This window comes from Pseudophryne corroboree, chromosome 5 (assembly GCF_028390025.1).
Source record: "Pseudophryne corroboree isolate aPseCor3 chromosome 5, aPseCor3.hap2, whole genome shotgun sequence".
NCBI lineage: Eukaryota > Metazoa > Chordata > Amphibia > Anura > Myobatrachidae > Pseudophryne > Pseudophryne corroboree.
Genome location: NC_086448.1, coordinates 560,170,157 through 560,189,611, shown reverse-complemented (window position 1 = coordinate 560,189,611; position 19,455 = coordinate 560,170,157). Strand labels below are relative to the sequence as shown.

The 19,455-nt window shown below is 47.0% G+C and overlaps 1 protein-coding gene across 2 annotated transcripts in view; it reads left to right on the top strand.

Annotated features, from left to right (window-relative positions):
* Positions 1-319: 319 nt before the first annotated feature.
* Positions 320-19,455, top strand: part of LOC134928033 (dyslexia-associated protein KIAA0319-like) — a 49,468-nt gene continuing 30,332 nt past the window's right edge. For both annotated transcript variants that reach the window (XM_063923257.1, XM_063923256.1), the window contains exons 1-3: positions 320-404; positions 711-939; positions 1,347-1,470. In XM_063923257.1, the coding sequence (XP_063779327.1) occupies positions 376-404; positions 711-939; positions 1,347-1,470 (382 nt within the window). In that variant the 5' untranslated portion in view covers positions 320-375. The remainder of the gene's footprint in view (positions 405-710; positions 940-1,346; positions 1,471-19,455) is intronic.

Sequence of the window (19,455 nt, the reverse complement as noted above, 5' to 3'; positions counted from 1 at the left end):
AGGGTCCAATGGTGCATAGAAAAAAAACAAAAACCTCAAACGAACGGAGAAAACATTTAGTTGCTGTAAGGGCAGAAGTTCTCTCCTGCCCTCTCGTTATGTCACTTCACGAAGGTAACATAGACACAACCACCCTGAGATGACCTTTCCCATAACCCCCTGGGTCCATGTCACAAAGCGAGACACCGAGCCCGAAGCGTGGGGAGCGTCCAATGGTGCATAGAAAAAAACAAAAAACCCTCAAACGAAAGGAGAACAGAGAAAACATTTAGATGCTGTAGGGGCGGAAGTTCTCTCCTGCCCTCTCGTTATGTCACTTCCAGGTCCTGATCACGAAGGTAACAGACAACCGTCTTACCATACATTCCTACATACATGCAAAATGATGGTGACTGTATAGCCTGGTAGGTGACTCGTCTTACCATACATTCCTACATACATGCAAAGTGATGGTGACTGTATAGCCTGGTAGGTGACTCGTCTTACCATACATTCCTACATACATGCAAAGTGATGGTGACTATATAGCCTGGTAGGTGACTCGTCTTACCATACATTCCTACATACATGCCTAAAAAATAAAGTTAGGTTACCTTTCTGGCAGGTCCACTTTCAGGAAATACAATAATTAGTAGCGTGAGGAATACTCTGTACCTTGCATGTTTTCATAATGTAGGGTGACCCTTCAGATTTGGTTCTCATGTCTTCAGGTTAACGGTAACTGACTCTGATGGAAGCACAAATTCTACTGAAGCCTGTGTCACAGTGACCGATCCTGTGGACAACCCACCTATTGCCAACGCTGGAACCAATCAAGTCATAACCCTTCCCGAAAATGACATCACTCTGAATGGAAATCTGAGCAGTGATGATCACCAGATTGTCAGCTATGAGTGGTCTCTGAGCCCCAGTAGTGCAGGAAAAGTGGTGGCCATGCAGGTAATGGGGATCCTGTGCCTACTATCAGTAATGGGTGTATGGAGGCAGCATCATGCGTGGGCACGTACACGTTGTCCTGTTCATGTAGACACAATGTAGAATAAATATGCGCCTGTCACTAAAAATTAAGTATAACATTTTTTATTGCTGAAATGTAAAAAAATTGTCATTAAATTAACTTTATATTGTATCATTATTTAGACTGGAAGATATATTAGTTATGTATTTAAACAGAATTGTTTTTATTGTTTTGGATAATAATACATATCAAAACATTGTAGGATTCTATAGAATGTGGACATTGGCTGGTAGTGTGCTGCCAGGAGCTGTGTTCTAGCAGCAGGTATTTAAGTATATCACTATACATGGTTTTATAGGGTACATATGACTTACCTCTTGTGTTACAGGGTGTGCACTCTCCATATCTTCAAGCTACTGCAATGCAGGTTGGAGATTATACATTTCACCTAGTAGTGACTGATTCCTCCACGCAGCAAGCCACTGCCCAAGTGATGGTGACTGTACAGCCTGGTAAGTGACATGTCTTACCATACATTCCTACATACATGCCAAGTGATTGTGACTGTACAGCCTGGTAAGTGACATGTCTTACCATACATTCCTACATACATGCCAAGTGATGGTGACTGTACAGCCTGGTAAGTGACATGTCTTACCATACATTCATATATACATGCCAAGTGATTGTGACTGTACAGCCTGGTAAGTGACACGTCTTACCATACATTCCTACATACATGCCAAGTGATTGTGACTGTGCAGCCTGGTAAGTGACATGTCTTACCATACATTCCTACATACATGCCAAGTGATGGTGACTGTACAGCCTGGTAAGTGACACGTCTTACCATACATTCCTACATACATGCCAAGTGATTGTGACTGTACAGCCTGGTAAGTGACACGTCTTACCATACATTCCTACATACATGCCAAGTGATGGTGACTGTACAACCTGGTAAGTGACGCGTCTTACCATACATTCCTACATACATGCCAAGTGATGGTGACTGTACAGCCTGGTAAGTGACGCGTCTTACCATACATTCCTCCATACATGCCAAGTGATGGTGACTGTACAGCCTGGTAAGTGACACGTCTTACCATACATTCCTACATACATGCCAAGTGATGGTGACTGTACAGCCTGGTAAGTGACGCGTCTTACCATACATTCCTACATACATGCCAGGTGATGGTGACTGTGCAGCCTGGTAAGTGACGCATCTCACCATACATGTCTACATACATGCCAGGTGATTGTGACTGTACAGCCTGGTAAGTGACGTGTTTTACCATACATTCCTACATACATGCCAGGTGATTGTGACTGTACAGCCTGGTAAGTGACGCGTCTTACCATACATTCCTACATACATGCCAGTTGATTGTGACTGTACAGCCTGGTAAGTGACGCGTCTTACCATACATTCCTACATACATGCCAGGTGATTGTGACCGTACAGCCTGGTAAGTGACGCGTCTTACCATACATTCCTACATACATACCAGGTGATTGTGACCGTACAGCCTGGTAAGTGACGCGTCTTACCATACATTCCTACATACATGCCAGTTGATTGTGACTGTACAGCCTGGTAAGTGACGCGTCTTACCATACATTCCTACATACATGCAAAGGGATGGTGACTGTACAGCCTGGTAGGTGACGCGTCTTACCATACATACATGCCAAGTAATTGTGACTATACAGCCTGATAGGTGACTCGTCTTACCATACATTCCTACATACATGCCTAAACAATACAGTGCTTTTATGGTGCTTACCACAGGGCACATATTTGACATGAATCTTTTTTCCTCTTCCATATGGTCATGTCACATGATACATTTTGTATGCAAGCCAAGCACTGTTCTAGCCTCCAAGCCTGATTTTGTTTTCAGTTACAAAGTTAAATACTTGTAATCTCATGGTTTATAATGACTGTGTAAAATGCATTGGGGTCAATTCAATTACTCGCAAGTCCCCTCGCAGTGAAAGTCATACCGCTTTCAGATCGCAAATGCCGGAGCCCGCCTGGTAAGAGAAACGTGTCCTTACCGGGTGGGATCCGGCATTTGCTATCCTTTGCTGGCTTTCCGACCCGGCAATATACCGACGCGGTTGCCATAGCAGCGGGGGGGCGCAGCAGGGGCGGGGGTGGAGGCGGCGCTGGGAGATGAGCTCATCTCCTGCGCCGCCTCTCCCTATGCTGTGAATGGGAACCGTGTCGCACCGACGCGGCTCCCATTCACACTGCGCCTGACCCGGTATTCAACCCGGGTATAATCCTTCTTTTATACCGGGTTGAATTACCGGGTCAGGTGAAACGTTAATTCACGCAAAGTGCTTTTACATCGCACACTGACCTGTGTCGACACGGCAATATGCCGTGTCGATACCGGGTTATTTGTGCGATGTGAAAGGGGTATCAGTGTGGCTACATGACAAAGTTACAGTATGCTATTTCTGGACCTCCATATTTTTTTTCACTGCCCCAAAGGGCTGCTTACAGAAACCATAAGTCCAGGACAAAATTGGGTTGTGAGGGGGACAGTTGTGAAAGCATTGACGGCATTCCCCCCATACACTGTGGACATTTAAATGATTAAAATACTGACGTATCATCCGCTTTGCTCTGTGTATACAAATGAATGACTTAAATTTGACATGATTGGATGCTGCCTTTTATATATGGTGTGAAAAGTGGTCACATCACCCCAACCACAAGAATGAATGGCACATTTCTCTGCCAGGCTACAAAGTATCTTGTGCAACATGGGCATATTGAAGCACAGTGACATTTAAATGATTCTATAGCTTCAGGGGCTGGGTATGTGTGATCCATAGTCACTATGTCACCAGTGATGATATTGATCCCAGAATGCAGGTTGAGAAGGCTGACGTACTACTTACGGCATGTTAATCAGATCGCATTACAATTGATGCTGATAAAGCAGCATCTTTTATCATGCTGTAAGTAGCTTATTAACCTTCTTGCTAAGCCGACACCTGCCTTCTGGGATCAGCATCCTCACTGCTGACATAGTGACTGTCGATTCCAGAACTATTTCACCTCGACACAATGTAAAACTTTGGAAAATCTATATATCACTTTACAAATATCAATTGTCTGGTCACGTGACTTGACTTTCCTTGAATGTCACCATTGCAGTTAGATCCTAGATTAGTGGTTCTTTACCTGGGTATCCCCTGGCAGCCCATTTGTGGTATTTGTTCATGCAACATTTGTAAACCAATACATTTGTAAAGATGCATGCGGCTAGAGAACCCAGGAAACTGCTTTCCCTATGTGTCTATCACCTGAATGTCCTGCTCCACCATTACAGAACAACCTTCTGGTACCCTGAAATGTCACACCGAGTACCCTAGGTTGAGAATGACTACGCAAGATGACTGGTTTACCATTTTACCTTATCTTAACTATCTACTAAAATATGCAAAATTAGTTGAAGTTAATATGATCCGAAAGAAGACTGCCTACTGAGTAATGAGACACAGATAAACTACTGCCACCACTACAAAGAGTGGTGCTGTCATTTATTCAACGATCTATTATTTGGAAGAGATTTACAAAAACAGCTAGACAATAAAAGTTTATGATTATTTCTATTCAATAGCAATGTTATACGCACTGGGCCGATGGTAGTGCGGTTCATGCCACAAAGTACTGATGTTCAATATTTCTCTTTCATCCACTAGGGGACACTTATACAGTAGGGGTGTGAAGCTTGCAACCGGAGGTGTGACACAATCTAAAAATTAGCATTGTCTGCACAGCCAGCTCCTCCCCCTTCACATCCCTCAGCCGGCTCCTCCCCCTTCACATCCCTCATCCCTCAGTTTGAAAAATTATGCCAAGGAGATACAAGCACAGAAGGGAGCTCCTGCTTCATTTCAATACTGAGACTGAGTTAACCTAATGTAAAGGGGGACGAAAGTCTTAAGAATAGAGAGACAATGATCCCTACTAAAGGGGATCTGCATCTCTCCTCAGAAAATCCGGAGCACAGAGTCAGCAGTGAGTACTTGTTGTAAAAGGGCCCTAGTCATAGTTAAACTTTAGATACAGGGCATACAGTAACCATACAGTGGGGATTGAAAGTTTGGGCACCCCAGGCAAAAATTCAATTTAATGTACAAAAAGAAGCCAAGGAAAGATGGAAAAATCTCCAAAAGGCATCAAATTACAGATTAGACATTCTTATAACATGTCAAAAAAAGTTTGATTTTATTTCCATCTTTACACTTTCAAAAGAACAGAAAACAAAAAATGTCGTCTGCAAAAGTTTGGGCACCCTGCAGAGTTAATACCTTGTACTGCCCCCTTTGGCAAGTATCACAGCTTGTAAACGCTTTTTGTAGCCAGCCAAGAGTCTTTCAATTCTTGTTTGAGGTATCTTCGCCCATTCTTCCTTACAAAAGTCTTCCAGTTCTTTGAGATTCCTGGGCTGTCTGTGACACACTGCTCTTTTAAGGTCTATCCATAGATTTTCAATTATGTTGAGGTCAGGAGATTGTGAAGGCCATGGCAAAACCTTCAGTTTATGCCTCTTGAGGTAATCCACCGTGGATTTTGAGGTGTGTTTAGGATCATTATCCATTTGTAGAAGCCAACCTCTCTTTAACTTCAGCTTTTTCACAGATGGCATCAAGTTAGCGTCCAAAATTTGCTGGAATCTTATTGAATCCATTTTTCCTTCTACTCGTGAAATGTTCCCTGTGCCACTGGCTGCAATACAACCCCAAAGCATGATTGATTCACCCCCATGCTTAACAGTTGGACAGAGGTTCTTTTCATTAAATTCTGTGCCCTTCCTTCTCCAAATGTACCTTTGCTCATTCCGGCCAAAAAGTTAGATTTTAACCTCATCGGTCCACAGAACTTTATTCCATAATGCATCAGGCTTGTCTATATGTTCATTTGCAAACTTCAAACGCTGATTTTTGTGGTGAGGACGTAGAAGGGGTTTTCTTCTGATGACTCTTCCATGAAGACCATATTTGTACAAGTATCTCTTTATAGTGGAATAGTGTACCACAACTCCAGTGTCTGCCAGATCTTCCTGGAGGGATCGTGCAGTCAAACGTGGATTTTGACTTGCTTTTCTCACAATCATGCGAGCTGTTCTGTCTGATATTTTTCTTGGTCTTCCAGATCTTGCTTTAACTTACACTGTTCCTGATGACTGCCATTTCTTAATTACATTCCGAACAAAGGATATGGGCATCTGATAACGCTTTGCTATCTTCTTATAGCCTTCTCCTGCTTTGTGAGCGTCAACTATTCTCAGTTTCAGTGTTCTACACAACTGCTTAGAGGAACCCATGGTGCTGATTGTTGGAGCAAGGTCAGATGAGTCTGGGCTTTTAAAACCTTTGAGATTGACATCACCTGGTCTTTCCAGACGATGATTGAGAACAATCCATGACACTGCCAGGTCTCAGCTGTCCAAAGGGGGCAGTACAAGGTATTAACTCTGCAGGGTGCCCAAACTTTTGCAGACGCCATTTTTTTGTTTTCTGTTCTTTTGAAAGTGTAAATGATGGAAATAAAATCAAACTTTTTTTGACATGTTATAAGAATGTCTAATCTGTAATTTGATGCCTTTTGGAGATTTTTCCATCTTTCCTTGGCTTCTTTTTGCACATTAAAATGATTTTTGCCTGGGGTGCCCAAACTTTCAATCCCCACTGTAGCTTCTTCATGGATCCAGGAGGCAGTTTAACAGACTTCCTCCCGCGGACCGCACACAACGCTGCTGCCTTCTGGCTTTAAGCCCTGGGACTCAGCAGTGCAGCTTTCCTCACCGCCCCCCTCCTTCCGCTGGCGCTGTGACACACTCCCTGGCCAGCTATGCAAGGGATCAGTGTTTAAATCCCGCTTCATGTCAGCTCCCCCGTCCGCCCCTCCTGCCTCTACAAACGGAAGGCTGAGGGAGACACAGCGTGGCTGTCAGCGGCAGCGTATACCGCCGCCGCTTAAACACACAGCGGGCTGCTTGAAAAGCACACCTCCCACCGCCGCTGAAACAATATATCGCGGCTAGCAGCCGCAGCTTCCCTGCACCCACCGGGACCCAGGCTATATCCCCCACACGCCTCCCGCCGTCGGCGCTAGTACGAGGGCGCGGGGGGCTGGAAAAGCTGACGGGGGAAATGAGCAGCAGTAGCTTCTCATACGCTGCTGCCTTATAACTTAATCCCTGGCAGGCTAGCAGCACAGCTCCTCCGCCGCTCCCCTTCTTTTATAGACCTCCCGCTGCCAGCGCAGCACTGAGGGAGACGGCAAAGGGGGGGAATGTATAGAAAGTTTCCTCTTGCCAGTAACAACGGGCTGGGGCAGCCGAAAAAGGGGGCAAAGTGACCACTTTAGTGAATATGTATATATATATATATATATATATATATATATTAAATATATAGTGGTGGCCATTTTAAAACTATTAGAGGCGCCGAAAGGTTTCTATCAGAGGGTATACGCCCCCTTTAGAATAGCCAGGCTTCCAGACCAGTCATAGCAGAGGAAGGGTTTTTTTTATGATAGGACACTGCTCCCTCTACTGGAGATGTTATATATTAGGACCCTGCTGCAATGGATTTTCAATGTACTCTAACAAAGAGTTAGCTATATATTTTCAAGGGACTTCTAAACAAAAGATCCCGTCGAAATAAAGGCAACGACTGGATCACAACCCCGACCTCAGAACTGAAATACAGTTGGGTGTGCGAGGGTTGCAACGGCTGGTGATATTATTATTATTATTTTATTTTTTATGTACAGATGGGTCCACATTTATCTTGACCTTTAATAGGATTAACTGAGACTGGCCAGTCGGACTTAATCCTCTGCTGTAATGACTTAATCCCCTGCTGTATTGTTCTCTATATTGTATTGCAGTTGAGAACAATAGCTGAAGGGTTTATGCTAATAAATCATGTTGTGCCTAGGCGCAGAAAAACTAGTCAAGATAACCGTGGACCCATCTGTAGTTTATAAAGAAAATATCCAGCTAGATGAATCCGGTGTACCTTTAATATCCATCACCGGTTACGGTCTTTCTGTTCCTATTATAAAGGTGGAAAGCACTGAGGAGCGCTCTATGGGGTGCGGCTTCAAATGTTAAAAGCACTTACCAAGAGCTTATTATGTCTGCACAAACTGTAATAAGATCAGCGCTAGTTTGGGTGACTCCCGGGTATGCGTTTCCTGGTTAGTTAAGGGCGCTCAACACGGGAGCAAGGTTCCGCCAAGGTCAAGCAAGCTCTGACAAAGATTTCAAAAGAAATGTCAAAATCCAGCAAACAGCGGTCAGAGGGTCTGAGGGATTCTCAAAGACCATGGAGGTATTCTGATTTAACTTAATCCCTCCTGTGCAAGCATTATGCAATGTGAGCAAGGCATTTCAGAGAACCCTCCCCATCTTACACGAAGGAGGAAGTGGGTCTTATTATAGATGAAAAGGCGAGATAATTGAGTCTGCCTTAGATCAGGAGTTTAGATTTCCTTATAGAAGCGGTTATGGAGATCCTAAGCTTCAAGACGTAAGGAGTTAAGGAACCAGGGAGTTTTTCGATTTATTCGTATCCCTCTCCTCGTTGACAAATGTCACCTATGCCTAACGTGACCGCCTTAAAGGATATGTCATGTCGCAAGGTGCACACTGCATTAAAATCACATTTTATAACAGCACATTTGTCGCATGGACTGGGCGTAAGAAAGTATCCTGGAGGAAATTTCTCAGCGGAGCATATTCGAGAATCAGCGACTTATATGTGCCAGACTTCAAGGGTCGCTAGTAAAATAGCGTCCCACATCTCGGTTTCGACCATTTCCACTAGAAGAATGTTATGGCTCAGAGAATGGCTAGTGGTCTACGATTCCAGGAGTAGAGGCTATTCCATTTTGGGGGTTAGATGTTATTTGATGAGTTAGACAAGTGGATGTTGCAGGCAACTGCAGTGAAATCTACCTTTCTACCTACTTCTTACTCGAGCACCACTTCACACGTTAGAGGAGGTTGCTCGGGACCAGTGTTTAAGTTAATTCGATCGCTGTCATACCTAGCCAGAAGAGGTTTTGGAGCAACAGACTCGTGGAACCAGAGGTAGAGGTTGTTCACAGTCAACACCAGAAAAGCAGGACAAACCCATGGCATGACAGTCTCCCTGCTCACCTGGGGTCCACCTTGGGGGGCACAGAGTTGGAAGGTTTTTTTTCGGGACGTCTGGGTCAACAAGACATTTCCCAGGGTTACAGGATAGAGTTGCAAGAGTGTACACTCAGGCTGTTTATTAGCAGCGCGAGGGCCTAAGGTGCCCGTTGCAAGCAGGAGCGTTACAGGAGGAAAATTCAAAGACTCCTGCATACAAAGGGTTAAGTCGCCAGTCCCGGATTCTCAATGAGGAACGGGATTTTATTCAAAACTTTTGGTAATGCAAAATACCTTCATATTCCGATTTGGACCCCTCACCAAGCTTACTTAAGATTTGGACCGGTGTGGGATCACTACCGAATCAGGGCCCTGCCATTTGGTCTATCATCAGCCCCAAGAATCTTTATAAAGATCATAACAATAGTGGTGACAGGATTGAGACAGTTGGGGGTCACGATCATACCTTATCAAGACGATCTACTGATCAAGGCCTCATCTCAGAAACAGCTGATAAAGGATGCTCAGACATCTCATCGAATTCTCATTCAACATGGGTGGATTGTGAACTTCCAGAAATCCAACCTCATGCCAACTCAACGGATTCAATTCCTCTGTTTCATCTTGGACACTATACAATTGTGAGTATTCCTACCAGAGCACTAGATCCAGGACCCACAAAGGTTAGTGTCTCAGGTAATAAGGACACAGACGATTTCTCTACACCTCTGTGTGCTACTTTTCGAGAAGAGGGTGGCGTCATTCACAGCTCTCTGGTATGGCAGACTTCATTCCCGACCATTCCAGATGAAACTCATTGCTCAGGGAGCAGATTCGCACTGGCTTTTACATCGAAGAATCCAACTTCCACCACGCATACGAACCTACTGATTTGGTGGTCGTTGCATAAGAATCTCGCAGCATGCAAGAGATTCGGCATTTGGGATTGGAGGATCCTGACAATGGACGCCAGTCTCAGAGGTTGGGGTGCCGTCCTAGTGGTACAAAGTCCTAACGGGTTGCAGATTCAGGATGGAATAAATCCAGTCAGTTATTGCGGGTTTAGAACATGAAGGGCAGCCTACCCAAATACATTCTCGAACTGAGAGCAGTTTACAATGCGCGTCTCTTAGCCGCAGACCTAGTCATGGGTCAACACTTAAAGATACAGTCGGACAATATCACAACGACTGCTTACATAAACCATCAAAGAGGAACAAAGAGCAGGATGGCGTTAAAGGAAGCCACAAAGATCTTGTTGTGGGCAGAAAGACGAAACATCATCCTCTCAGCAGTGTTCATTCCAGGTGTGGAAAACTGGGAAGAAGATGATCTCAGCCGCCAGGACATGCATCCGGGAGAGTGGTGCATACATCCACGGATTTTCGACAGGGTGGTGAGGAGATGGGGTCTGCCTTTAGTCGATCTAATGGCGTCTCGGCAAAACCATCAGCTGCCCAGATCTGTGTCCAGGACAAAAGATCCAGCAGCAGAAGGAGTGGATGCATTAACACTTCCTTGGTGTTACAGGAGGGTTTATATTTCTCCACCTTTCCCACTCATACCCAGGGTTCTGAAACGGTTGAACCGAGAACGAGTGCGGGCAATTCTAATTGCACCAGATTGGCCCCGCAGGAGTTGGTACTCAGACCTGCGAGGGTTACTAGTGGAAGATCCTTGGCGATTACATCAAAGGGAGGACCTGCTATCTCAGGGATTGTTCCAACACCCAGTCCTGCATAGGCTGCGTTTAACGGCGTGGCTGTCAGAGACGGTTTTGTTTGTGTCCCCGGAGGGGGCGCTAGTGGGTCAGTGGAGGTAGGAGGAATGAAGTGAGGAGGCAGTACTGGATTTCTGCGCATGTGCACAATGAGGTTTATTAATAACAGAAAGTCCAGATAATAATAATGCAGCAGAAAGTAAAACAAACGAATGCAATGGAAATGGCAATGGTAACGGCAATGGTAATAGCAATGGTAATGGCAAATGGTAATCTGAAAGTCTATGGCAGAGTTTGTAATAAGGAGATGAAACCGGAATGGTTAAAACGTGGAGCCAGCAGAGATGGGAATAATGGTAGCAAACCTGGTAGCAATGCAGGAGACGTGGTGTTAATGTCCACTGTGCTGGTGGAAAGCACAATCAGCTTGCAGGCTGAATCACAGGTGAGATGTTAGAATGCACCTGGATAGGGAGTCTCTACTGCTGATGGCTGGAGCACACTGCAGGTGTAGAAGGTGTGAAGCCAGAAAGGTATTGCTGTGGTGCTGGTGCTTGTAGTTCCACGGAGTAGCAGATACAGGAGAATATCCAGGAACACGGAGACACAGGAGAGTATCCAGGAACACGGAGGATCAGGTGAATATCCAGGAACACGGAGGAACAGGATAACAGGTCCAAACACACGAGTCGCAGGAGTGACACAAAGTTCAGGACAACCTCTGCCTCACCCAGCAGCTCCTGATATACCCCCTGACCGGCAGGCATTGGCTGGAGTGAGACAAGGGGGTGCGGCCAAGCTCCGGATTGGCCGCTGCACTTACACTGGGGAATACTGTCATGGCGGCGCCCATGCCGCGGCCCGGCAGGAACGCGGCGCGCTCACACGCCCGTTGACTCTAGGGGCGCTTCCAGGCCTGAGGGTGCATCCACGAACAGGGCGACAGGTGACAGCAACATGCAGTGACCCCGGACGGAGTCCGCTCCGGCGGACCGACATAACAGCGGTGAGTCGATTCCTGACAGTACCCCCTCCTTTATGGGTGGGCACCGAACACCCACGTGGCTTGGAAGGATAAGACCTGTGGAAAACACGGACCAACCTGGGAGCGTGGACATCAGCAGAATTCACCCAACTCCTCTCCTCAGGACCATAGCCGGCCCAGTCGATGAGATATTGCAAACGACCATACCGGTGACGGGAGTCCAGGATCTTCTCTATCTCGAACTCTATGCCCCGCTGAGTTGGAATGCTGGGGCCAGCTGGAAGAGCTCTTTGGAAGCGATTCAGGACTAATGGTCTGAGGAGAGAGACATGGAAAGCATTAGGAATTCGTAATGAAGAGGGTAACTTGAGCTTGTAAGCCACAGGGTTAAGAACTCTTTCGATGGAGAAAGGACCGATGAAGCGTGGTGCAAACTTCATCGAAGGCACTTTAAGACGGAGATTCCGAGTGGACAGCCAGACTTTATCCCCTGGTTTCAAGCTGGGAACTGCACGTCTCTTGCGGTCGGCAAAGAACTTGTATCGGGCAGAAGCCTTTTTAAGGGAAATATGAATCCTCCTCCAAATTGTCGAAAACTGACTGAGGACAGTAGTGGCAGCAGGAACATCGATGCTAGGAAGATCTTGAAAATCAGGAACACGTGGATGTTGCCCATAAACAGCGAAGAACGGAGTAGTTTCAGTAGCTGTGTGGTAGCGGAAATTGTGAGCGAATTCAGCCCACGGGAGCAAATCCACCCAGTCATCTTGGGAAGATGATACGTACAGTCTCAGGAAAGTTTCCAACTCCTGGTTTACCCTCTCTGTCTGCCCATTCGTCTGAGGATGATATGCTGACGAGAACTTGAGATGGACCTGCATGGCAGAACAGAGAGCTCTCCAAAACCTTGCCACAAACTGAACTCCACGGTCAGATATTATTTCAGTGGGTAGTCCATGTAAACGGAAAATCTCCCGCAGGAAGATTTGAGCCAGTTTTGGAGCAGAAGGAAGTCCTTGGAGTGGAACAAAATGAGCCATTTTGGTAAATCTGTCGACCACTACCCAGATGGTATTGAATCCTTGGGAGAAAGGAAGGTCAGAGATGAAATCCATCGACAGATGTGACCAAGGGCGGCTGGGAATGGATAATGGCTGTAACTGACCTGCTGGAGACTGACGAGGAGTCTTGTGCTGCACACATTTAGGACAAGAAGCTACAAAGTCTTTAATGTCAACTTTCATCTTCGGCCACCAGTATGTCCCGGAGAGAAATTTAAAAGTCTTTAGGACACCAGGATGCCCAGTAAATTTAGACTGATGGGCCCAAGACAGCAACTTAGAACGGAGTTCAGGAGCAACAAAAATCTTACCAGGAGGCGGAGCTGGAGAAACTTGTGATGAGGCAAACGCCACAGGATCCAGGATGGAGCGTGGTACTGGATCGGACATCTCGTCCTCGGATTCCATGGATCGAGACAGGGCATCTGCTTTGGTATTCTGAGAACCTGGGCGGAAATGGAGCTTAAAATTAAAACGGGAGAAGAACATAGCCCATCGGGACTGGCGAGGATTAAGGCACTGAGCTGCCTTCAAATAGAGCAGGTTTTTATGATCCGTATAGATGTTAAATGGAAACTTCGCCCCTTCCAGGAGATACCTCCATTCCTCAAGGGCCAGTTTAATCGCCAGAAGCTCTTGATCTCCGATGGAATAATTAACTTCAGCAGGAAGAAATTTGCGGGAAAAGAATCCACAGGGATGGATCTTCCCGTCAGCTCCTATCTGAGAGAGAACAGCTCCCACTCCTACTGTGGAGGCATCCACCTCCAACTCGAATGGCTTATTAACATCAGGTTGTAGCAAGACTGGTGCGGTCATAAAAGCCATCTTGATTTTCTGAAACGCAGCCAGGGCATCTTCTGACCAGTTGGAATGATCTGCCCCTTTTCGAGTTAAGCTGGTAATAGGAGCAATGAGAGTTGAAAAGCCTCGGATGAATTTCCTATAATAATTGGCGAAGCCCAGGAATCGTTGAATTGACTTGAGAGTATTCGGAATGGACCAATTGGCAATGGCTTCCAATTTTGCCGGGTCCATCTGAAGATCCGATCCAGAAATTATATACCCCAGGAAGGGTATGGAGGCAACTTCGAAGGTGCACTTGGACAACTTGCCGTAGAGACGATTCTCACGAAGACGTCGGAGAACTTCACGGACTTGGAGACGATGAGAGGAGAGGTCTTGAGAGAAGATGAGGATATCGTCCAGGTAAACTACGAGATATTTGTACAGAACGTCACGGAAGATTTCATTAACAAAGTGCTGGAACACTGCTGGAGCATTGCTCAACCCGAATGGCATTACCAGGTACTCGTAATGGCCATCCCGAGTATTGAAAGCCGTCTTCCATTCATCACCGCTGCGGATTCTGATGAGATTATAGGCACCGCGGAGATCTAACTTGGTGAAGATGCGGGCTCCTTTGACCCTATCAAATAACTCGGTAATAAGAGGTAACGGGTAGCTGTTCTTAATGGTAATGTCATTAAGTCCCCGGTAGTCAATACATGGACGTAGTCCTCCATCTTTCTTTTTAACAAAAAAGAAACCTGCCCCAGCAGGTGATGATGAGGGACGGATGAATCCTTTCTGTAGATTTTCTTGGATGTATTTACTCATCGCTTCGGTTTCAGAAACAGATAACGGGTAGGTGCGCCCCCTAGGTGGTTTTTTGCCAGGAACAAGGTCGATGGGGCAATCCCACTCTCTATGGGGCGGTAGAACATCAGCGGCCTTTTCGCTGAAGACGTCAGCGAAGTCTTGGTAGGCCATTGGAAGAGTAGACGGGGTCTTGATTTCAGAGGTCTTGACAGGAACAACTTGGGCTAAACAAGACTGACGGCAATGTGACCCCCAAGCAGTTAGTTGTAATGTAGACCAGTCAATCTGTGGGTTATGTAGCTGGAGCCAGGGCATACCTAACACAATCTCCTGAGTTGCCTGTGGAATAACTAAAAACTTTATTAACTCAGAATGTAGGAACCCAACCCCCAGTATCACTGGCCTGGTTTGTTGAGTGATATACCCCTTAGAGATACGGCTACCATCTACTGCCGTAATGTAGACGGGACATGAAAGTTCACAGACCGGCAGATGAAACTTGTCTACCGCAGCTTGAGTGATGAAATTCCCCGCTGCACCACAGTCTACCAACGCAGTTGCAGATTGGAGTCCAGCCGTCGTCTCTAAGGTCACAGGAAGAATGAGATCTTGGGTTGAAGGAGCTTGCTTGAAAGATCCCAACTTGACTCCTCCCTTACAAGTCAGGATCTGGCGTTTCCCGAACGCACTGGACAAGAACTTATTTGGTGGCCTACTGCCGCACAGTAAAGACACAGTCTCTCACGGAGTCTCCTTGACCGCTCCTCAGCAGTTAAGCGGGACCTATTAATTTGCATAGGCTCATCAGAAGGTGGAGGCTGCAACTGTACAGGAGGTACCATTCTTGGTTTGCGACACTCAGCACGAGCACGCTCATTGTTGCGTTCGCGGATGCGAGAGTCCAACTTGATACATAGGGAGATTAGCTCGGGTAATTGCTCAGGAATATCACAAGTTGCCAGTTCATCTTTTATCCTCTCCGAGAGTCCATGCCAGAAGGCTGCTACCAAGGCTTGGTTATTCCACTGGATCTCTGCGGCTAGCGTCTGGAACTGGATGACGTATTGGCCCATACTGCGAGTCCCTTGACGGAGCTGGAGAAGATCTGCGGAGGCTGATGTTGCACGACCCGGTTCATCGAAGATGCGTCTGAAGATGGAAACAAACTCGGCATAGTTGTTCATCAACGGGTCGGCACGTTCCCACAGAGGAGACACCCAGCTCAGGGCTGATCCAGAGAGCAGTGAGATGATATAAGCAACCTTGGACCTTGGCGTGGGAAAATTGTGAGGTAAAAGTTCAAACTGGACTTCACACTGGTTGAGGAATCCACGGCATAACTTCGGACTGCCATCATACCTGCTAGGCACAGGCAAGTGCAAACGAGATACAGGAGCAGATGCAGCCGGAGAAGAAGAAGAACCCCCAACACTGGCATGTGCAGGGGTAACAGGAACTGGAGGTGCAGGCGCACTTAGCAGAGATTGTTGTAACGTATCAATCCGGGAGGACATCCCTTGCAGAAACTGGAATATCTGCTGCTGCACAACCTCTTGTCCATCCAAACGGGAGACCAGATTTTTTAAGGCCCCTGACCCCACACTCTGACCACCGACCGAGTCCATCGGTCCTGAACTTACTGTCAGAGACGGTTTTGTTTGTGTCCCCGGAGGGGGCGCTAGTGGGTCAGTGGAGGTAGGAGGAATGAAGTGAGGAGGCAGTACTGGATTTCTGCGCATGTGCACAATGAGGTTTATTAATAACAGAAAGTCCAGATAATAATAATGCAGCAGAAAGTAAAACAAACGAATGCAATGGAAATGGCAATGGTAACGGCAATGGTAATAGCAATGGTAATGGCAAATGGTAATCTGAAAGTCTATGGCAGAGTTTGTAATAAGGAGATGAAACCGGAATGGTTAAAACGTGGAGCCAGCAGAGATGGGAATAATGGTAGCAAACCTGGTAGCAATGCAGGAGACGTGGTGTTAATGTCCACTGTGCTGGTGGAAAGCACAATCAGCTTGCAGGCTGAATCACAGGTGAGATGTTAGAATGCACCTGGATAGGGAGTCTCTACTGCTGATGGCTGGAGCACACTGCAGGTGTAGAAGGTGTGAAGCCAGAAAGGTATTGCTGTGGTGCTGGTGCTTGTAGTTCCACGGAGTAGCAGATACAGGAGAATATCCAGGAACACGGAGACACAGGAGAGTATCCAGGAACACGGAGGATCAGGTGAATATCCAGGAACACGGAGGAACAGGATAACAGGTCCAAACACACGAGTCGCAGGAGTGACACAAAGTTCAGGACAACCTCTGCCTCACCCAGCAGCTCCTGATATACCCCCTGACCGGCAGGCATTGGCTGGAGTGAGACAAGGGGGTGCGGCCAAGCTCCGGATTGGCCGCTGCACTTACACTGGGGAATACTGTCATGGCGGCGCCCATGCCGCGGCCCGGCAGGAACGCGGCGCGCTCACACGCCCGTTGACTCTAGGGGCGCTTCCAGGCCTGAGGGTGCATCCACGAACAGGGCGACAGGTGACAGCAACATGCAGTGACCCCGGACGGAGTCCGCTCCGGCGGACCGACATAACAGCGGTGAGTCGATTCCTGACAGTGGCTATTGTAACCCGGATCTTAAGAAATAGAGGGATACCAAGACCGGCCATTCCTACGATGATTACCGCTAGGAAGCCAGTCACAGCCATGCACTACTACAGGATTTGGAAGAGGTACATGGAATGGTGTCCAGAACGTGGGTGGAATTCAACGAACTTCCACTTATCTAGACTTCTACTATTCCTTCAGGCTGGTCTAGCTGTAGGACTAAGGCTGGGCTCTCTGAACGTTCAAATTTCGTCTCTCTCCATCCTATGTCAACAAGCGGTTAGCATTCTTGCCAGAGGTTCAAACCTTTTTACAGGCGGTTCTGAGGATACAACCCCCTTTTCGTCCTACCAATGCGCCATGGGACTTAAATTTGGGTTGGAATTTGAGATTTCCAACTTTTGAGTCGTTAGCAAGAACAGACCTGAACTATCTCTTTTGGAAGGTCACGTTCTTGCTTGCCTTGGTTTCGGCCAGGCAGGTTTCTGAGTTGGGAGCCTTATCGTGTAAGAGACTAGAGTCCTTTGAATGTTTCATGGGGATAGAGCAGAACTCCGTACAAGAACAGGTTTCCTTCCTAAGGTTGTTTTGGGGTTTCACGTAAACCAGCCAATTGTGGTACCATCTTTTCAGGGTCTCGCAGATGGGGAAGTGTCCTTGGATGTTGTCCGAGCTTTACAGGTATACGTACAAGATACGTCATCCTTCAGAATGTTGGACCATTGTTTGTTCTTTTTGATGGGCCAAAGAAGGGTTGGCCAGCATCTAAGCAGCCTTTGTCTAGATGGATTCGACTTGCCATTTGGCAAGCTTATATTTCCTTTGGCAAACAGGTTCCGATTCAGACGGGTACTCCTACCAGATCAGTGGGTGCCTCGTGGACGGCCGTCAGAGGTGTTTCCACTACTCAACTTTGCAGAGCGGCGACATGGTCCTCAGCCGAAATGTTCGCAAAATTTTACAAGTTTGATGCCTTTGCGTCCGGACACTCTAAGTTCGGATGTTTAGTTTTGCAGGCCACTGACAGCACTCCCACCCTGGGGGATAACTTTTGGACGTCCCCTACTGTATAAGACTCCAGTGTCCCCTAGTGGATGAAAGAGAAAAAAGGATTTTGGTATTTACCGATAAATCCATTTCTCTGAATCCTCTAGGGGACACTGGACGCCCGCCTCGGTGCTGTCAACCTGCTGTGTTCAAGGTTCTTGTTCAAACAGTTCGTGCAAACAGCATTAGTTTTTCTGTTAACAGTTTCTTGGATGCTGTATGATATGTTGTACGGTTCGGTTCCTCGCCATGTGCTCTAGTATCATGTCCTGTTCTCTCGGTCAAATTTTCCAAACTGAGGGAGGAGGGATGTGAAGGGGGAGGAGCCGACTGTGCAGACAATGCTAATTTCTCTGACGTCCTAGTGGATGCTGGGAACTCCGTAAGGACCATGGGGAATAGCGGCTCCACAGGAGACTGGGCACAAAAGTAAAGCTTTAGGACTACCTGGTGTGCACTGGCTCCTCCCCCTATGACCCTCCTCCAAGCCTCAGTTAGTTAGATTTTTGTGCCCGAACGAGAAGGGTGCACACTAGGGGCTCTCCTGAGCTGCTTAGTGAAAAGTTTAGTTTTAGGTTTTTTATTTTCAGTGAGACCTGCTGGCAACAGGCTCACTGCATCGAGGGACTAAGGGGAGAAGAAGCGAACTCACCTGCGTGCAGAGTGGATTGGGCTTCTTAGGCTACTGGACACCATTAGCTCCAGAGGGATCGAACACAGGCCCAGCCATGGAGTCCGGTCCCAGAGCCGCGCCGCCGGCCCCCTTACAGAGCCAGAAGCAAGAAGAGGTCCGGAAAATCGGCGGCAGAAGACATCCTGTCTTCACCAAGGTAGCTCACAGCACTGCAGCTGTGCGCCATTGCTCCTCAGCACACTTCACACTTCGGTCACTGAGGGTGCAGGGCGCTAGGGGGGGGCGCCCTGAGCAGCAATAAAAACACCTTGGCTGGCGAAAATACATCACATATAGCCCCCAGGGCTATATGGATGAATTTTAACCCCTGCCAGATTACACTGAAAAACGGGAGAAAAGGCCGCCGAGAAAGGGGCGGAGCCTATCTCCTCAGCACACTGGCGCCATTTTCCCTCACAGCTCCGTTGGAGGGAAGCTCCCTGGCTCTCCCCTGCAGTCACTACACTACAGAAAGGGTTAAAAAAGAGAGGGGGGCACTAATTAGGCGCAGTATAAACAATACAGCAGCTATAAGGGGAAAAACACTTATATAAGGTTATCCCTGTATATATATATATATATAGCGCTCTGGTGTGTGCTGGCAAACTCTCCCTCTGTCT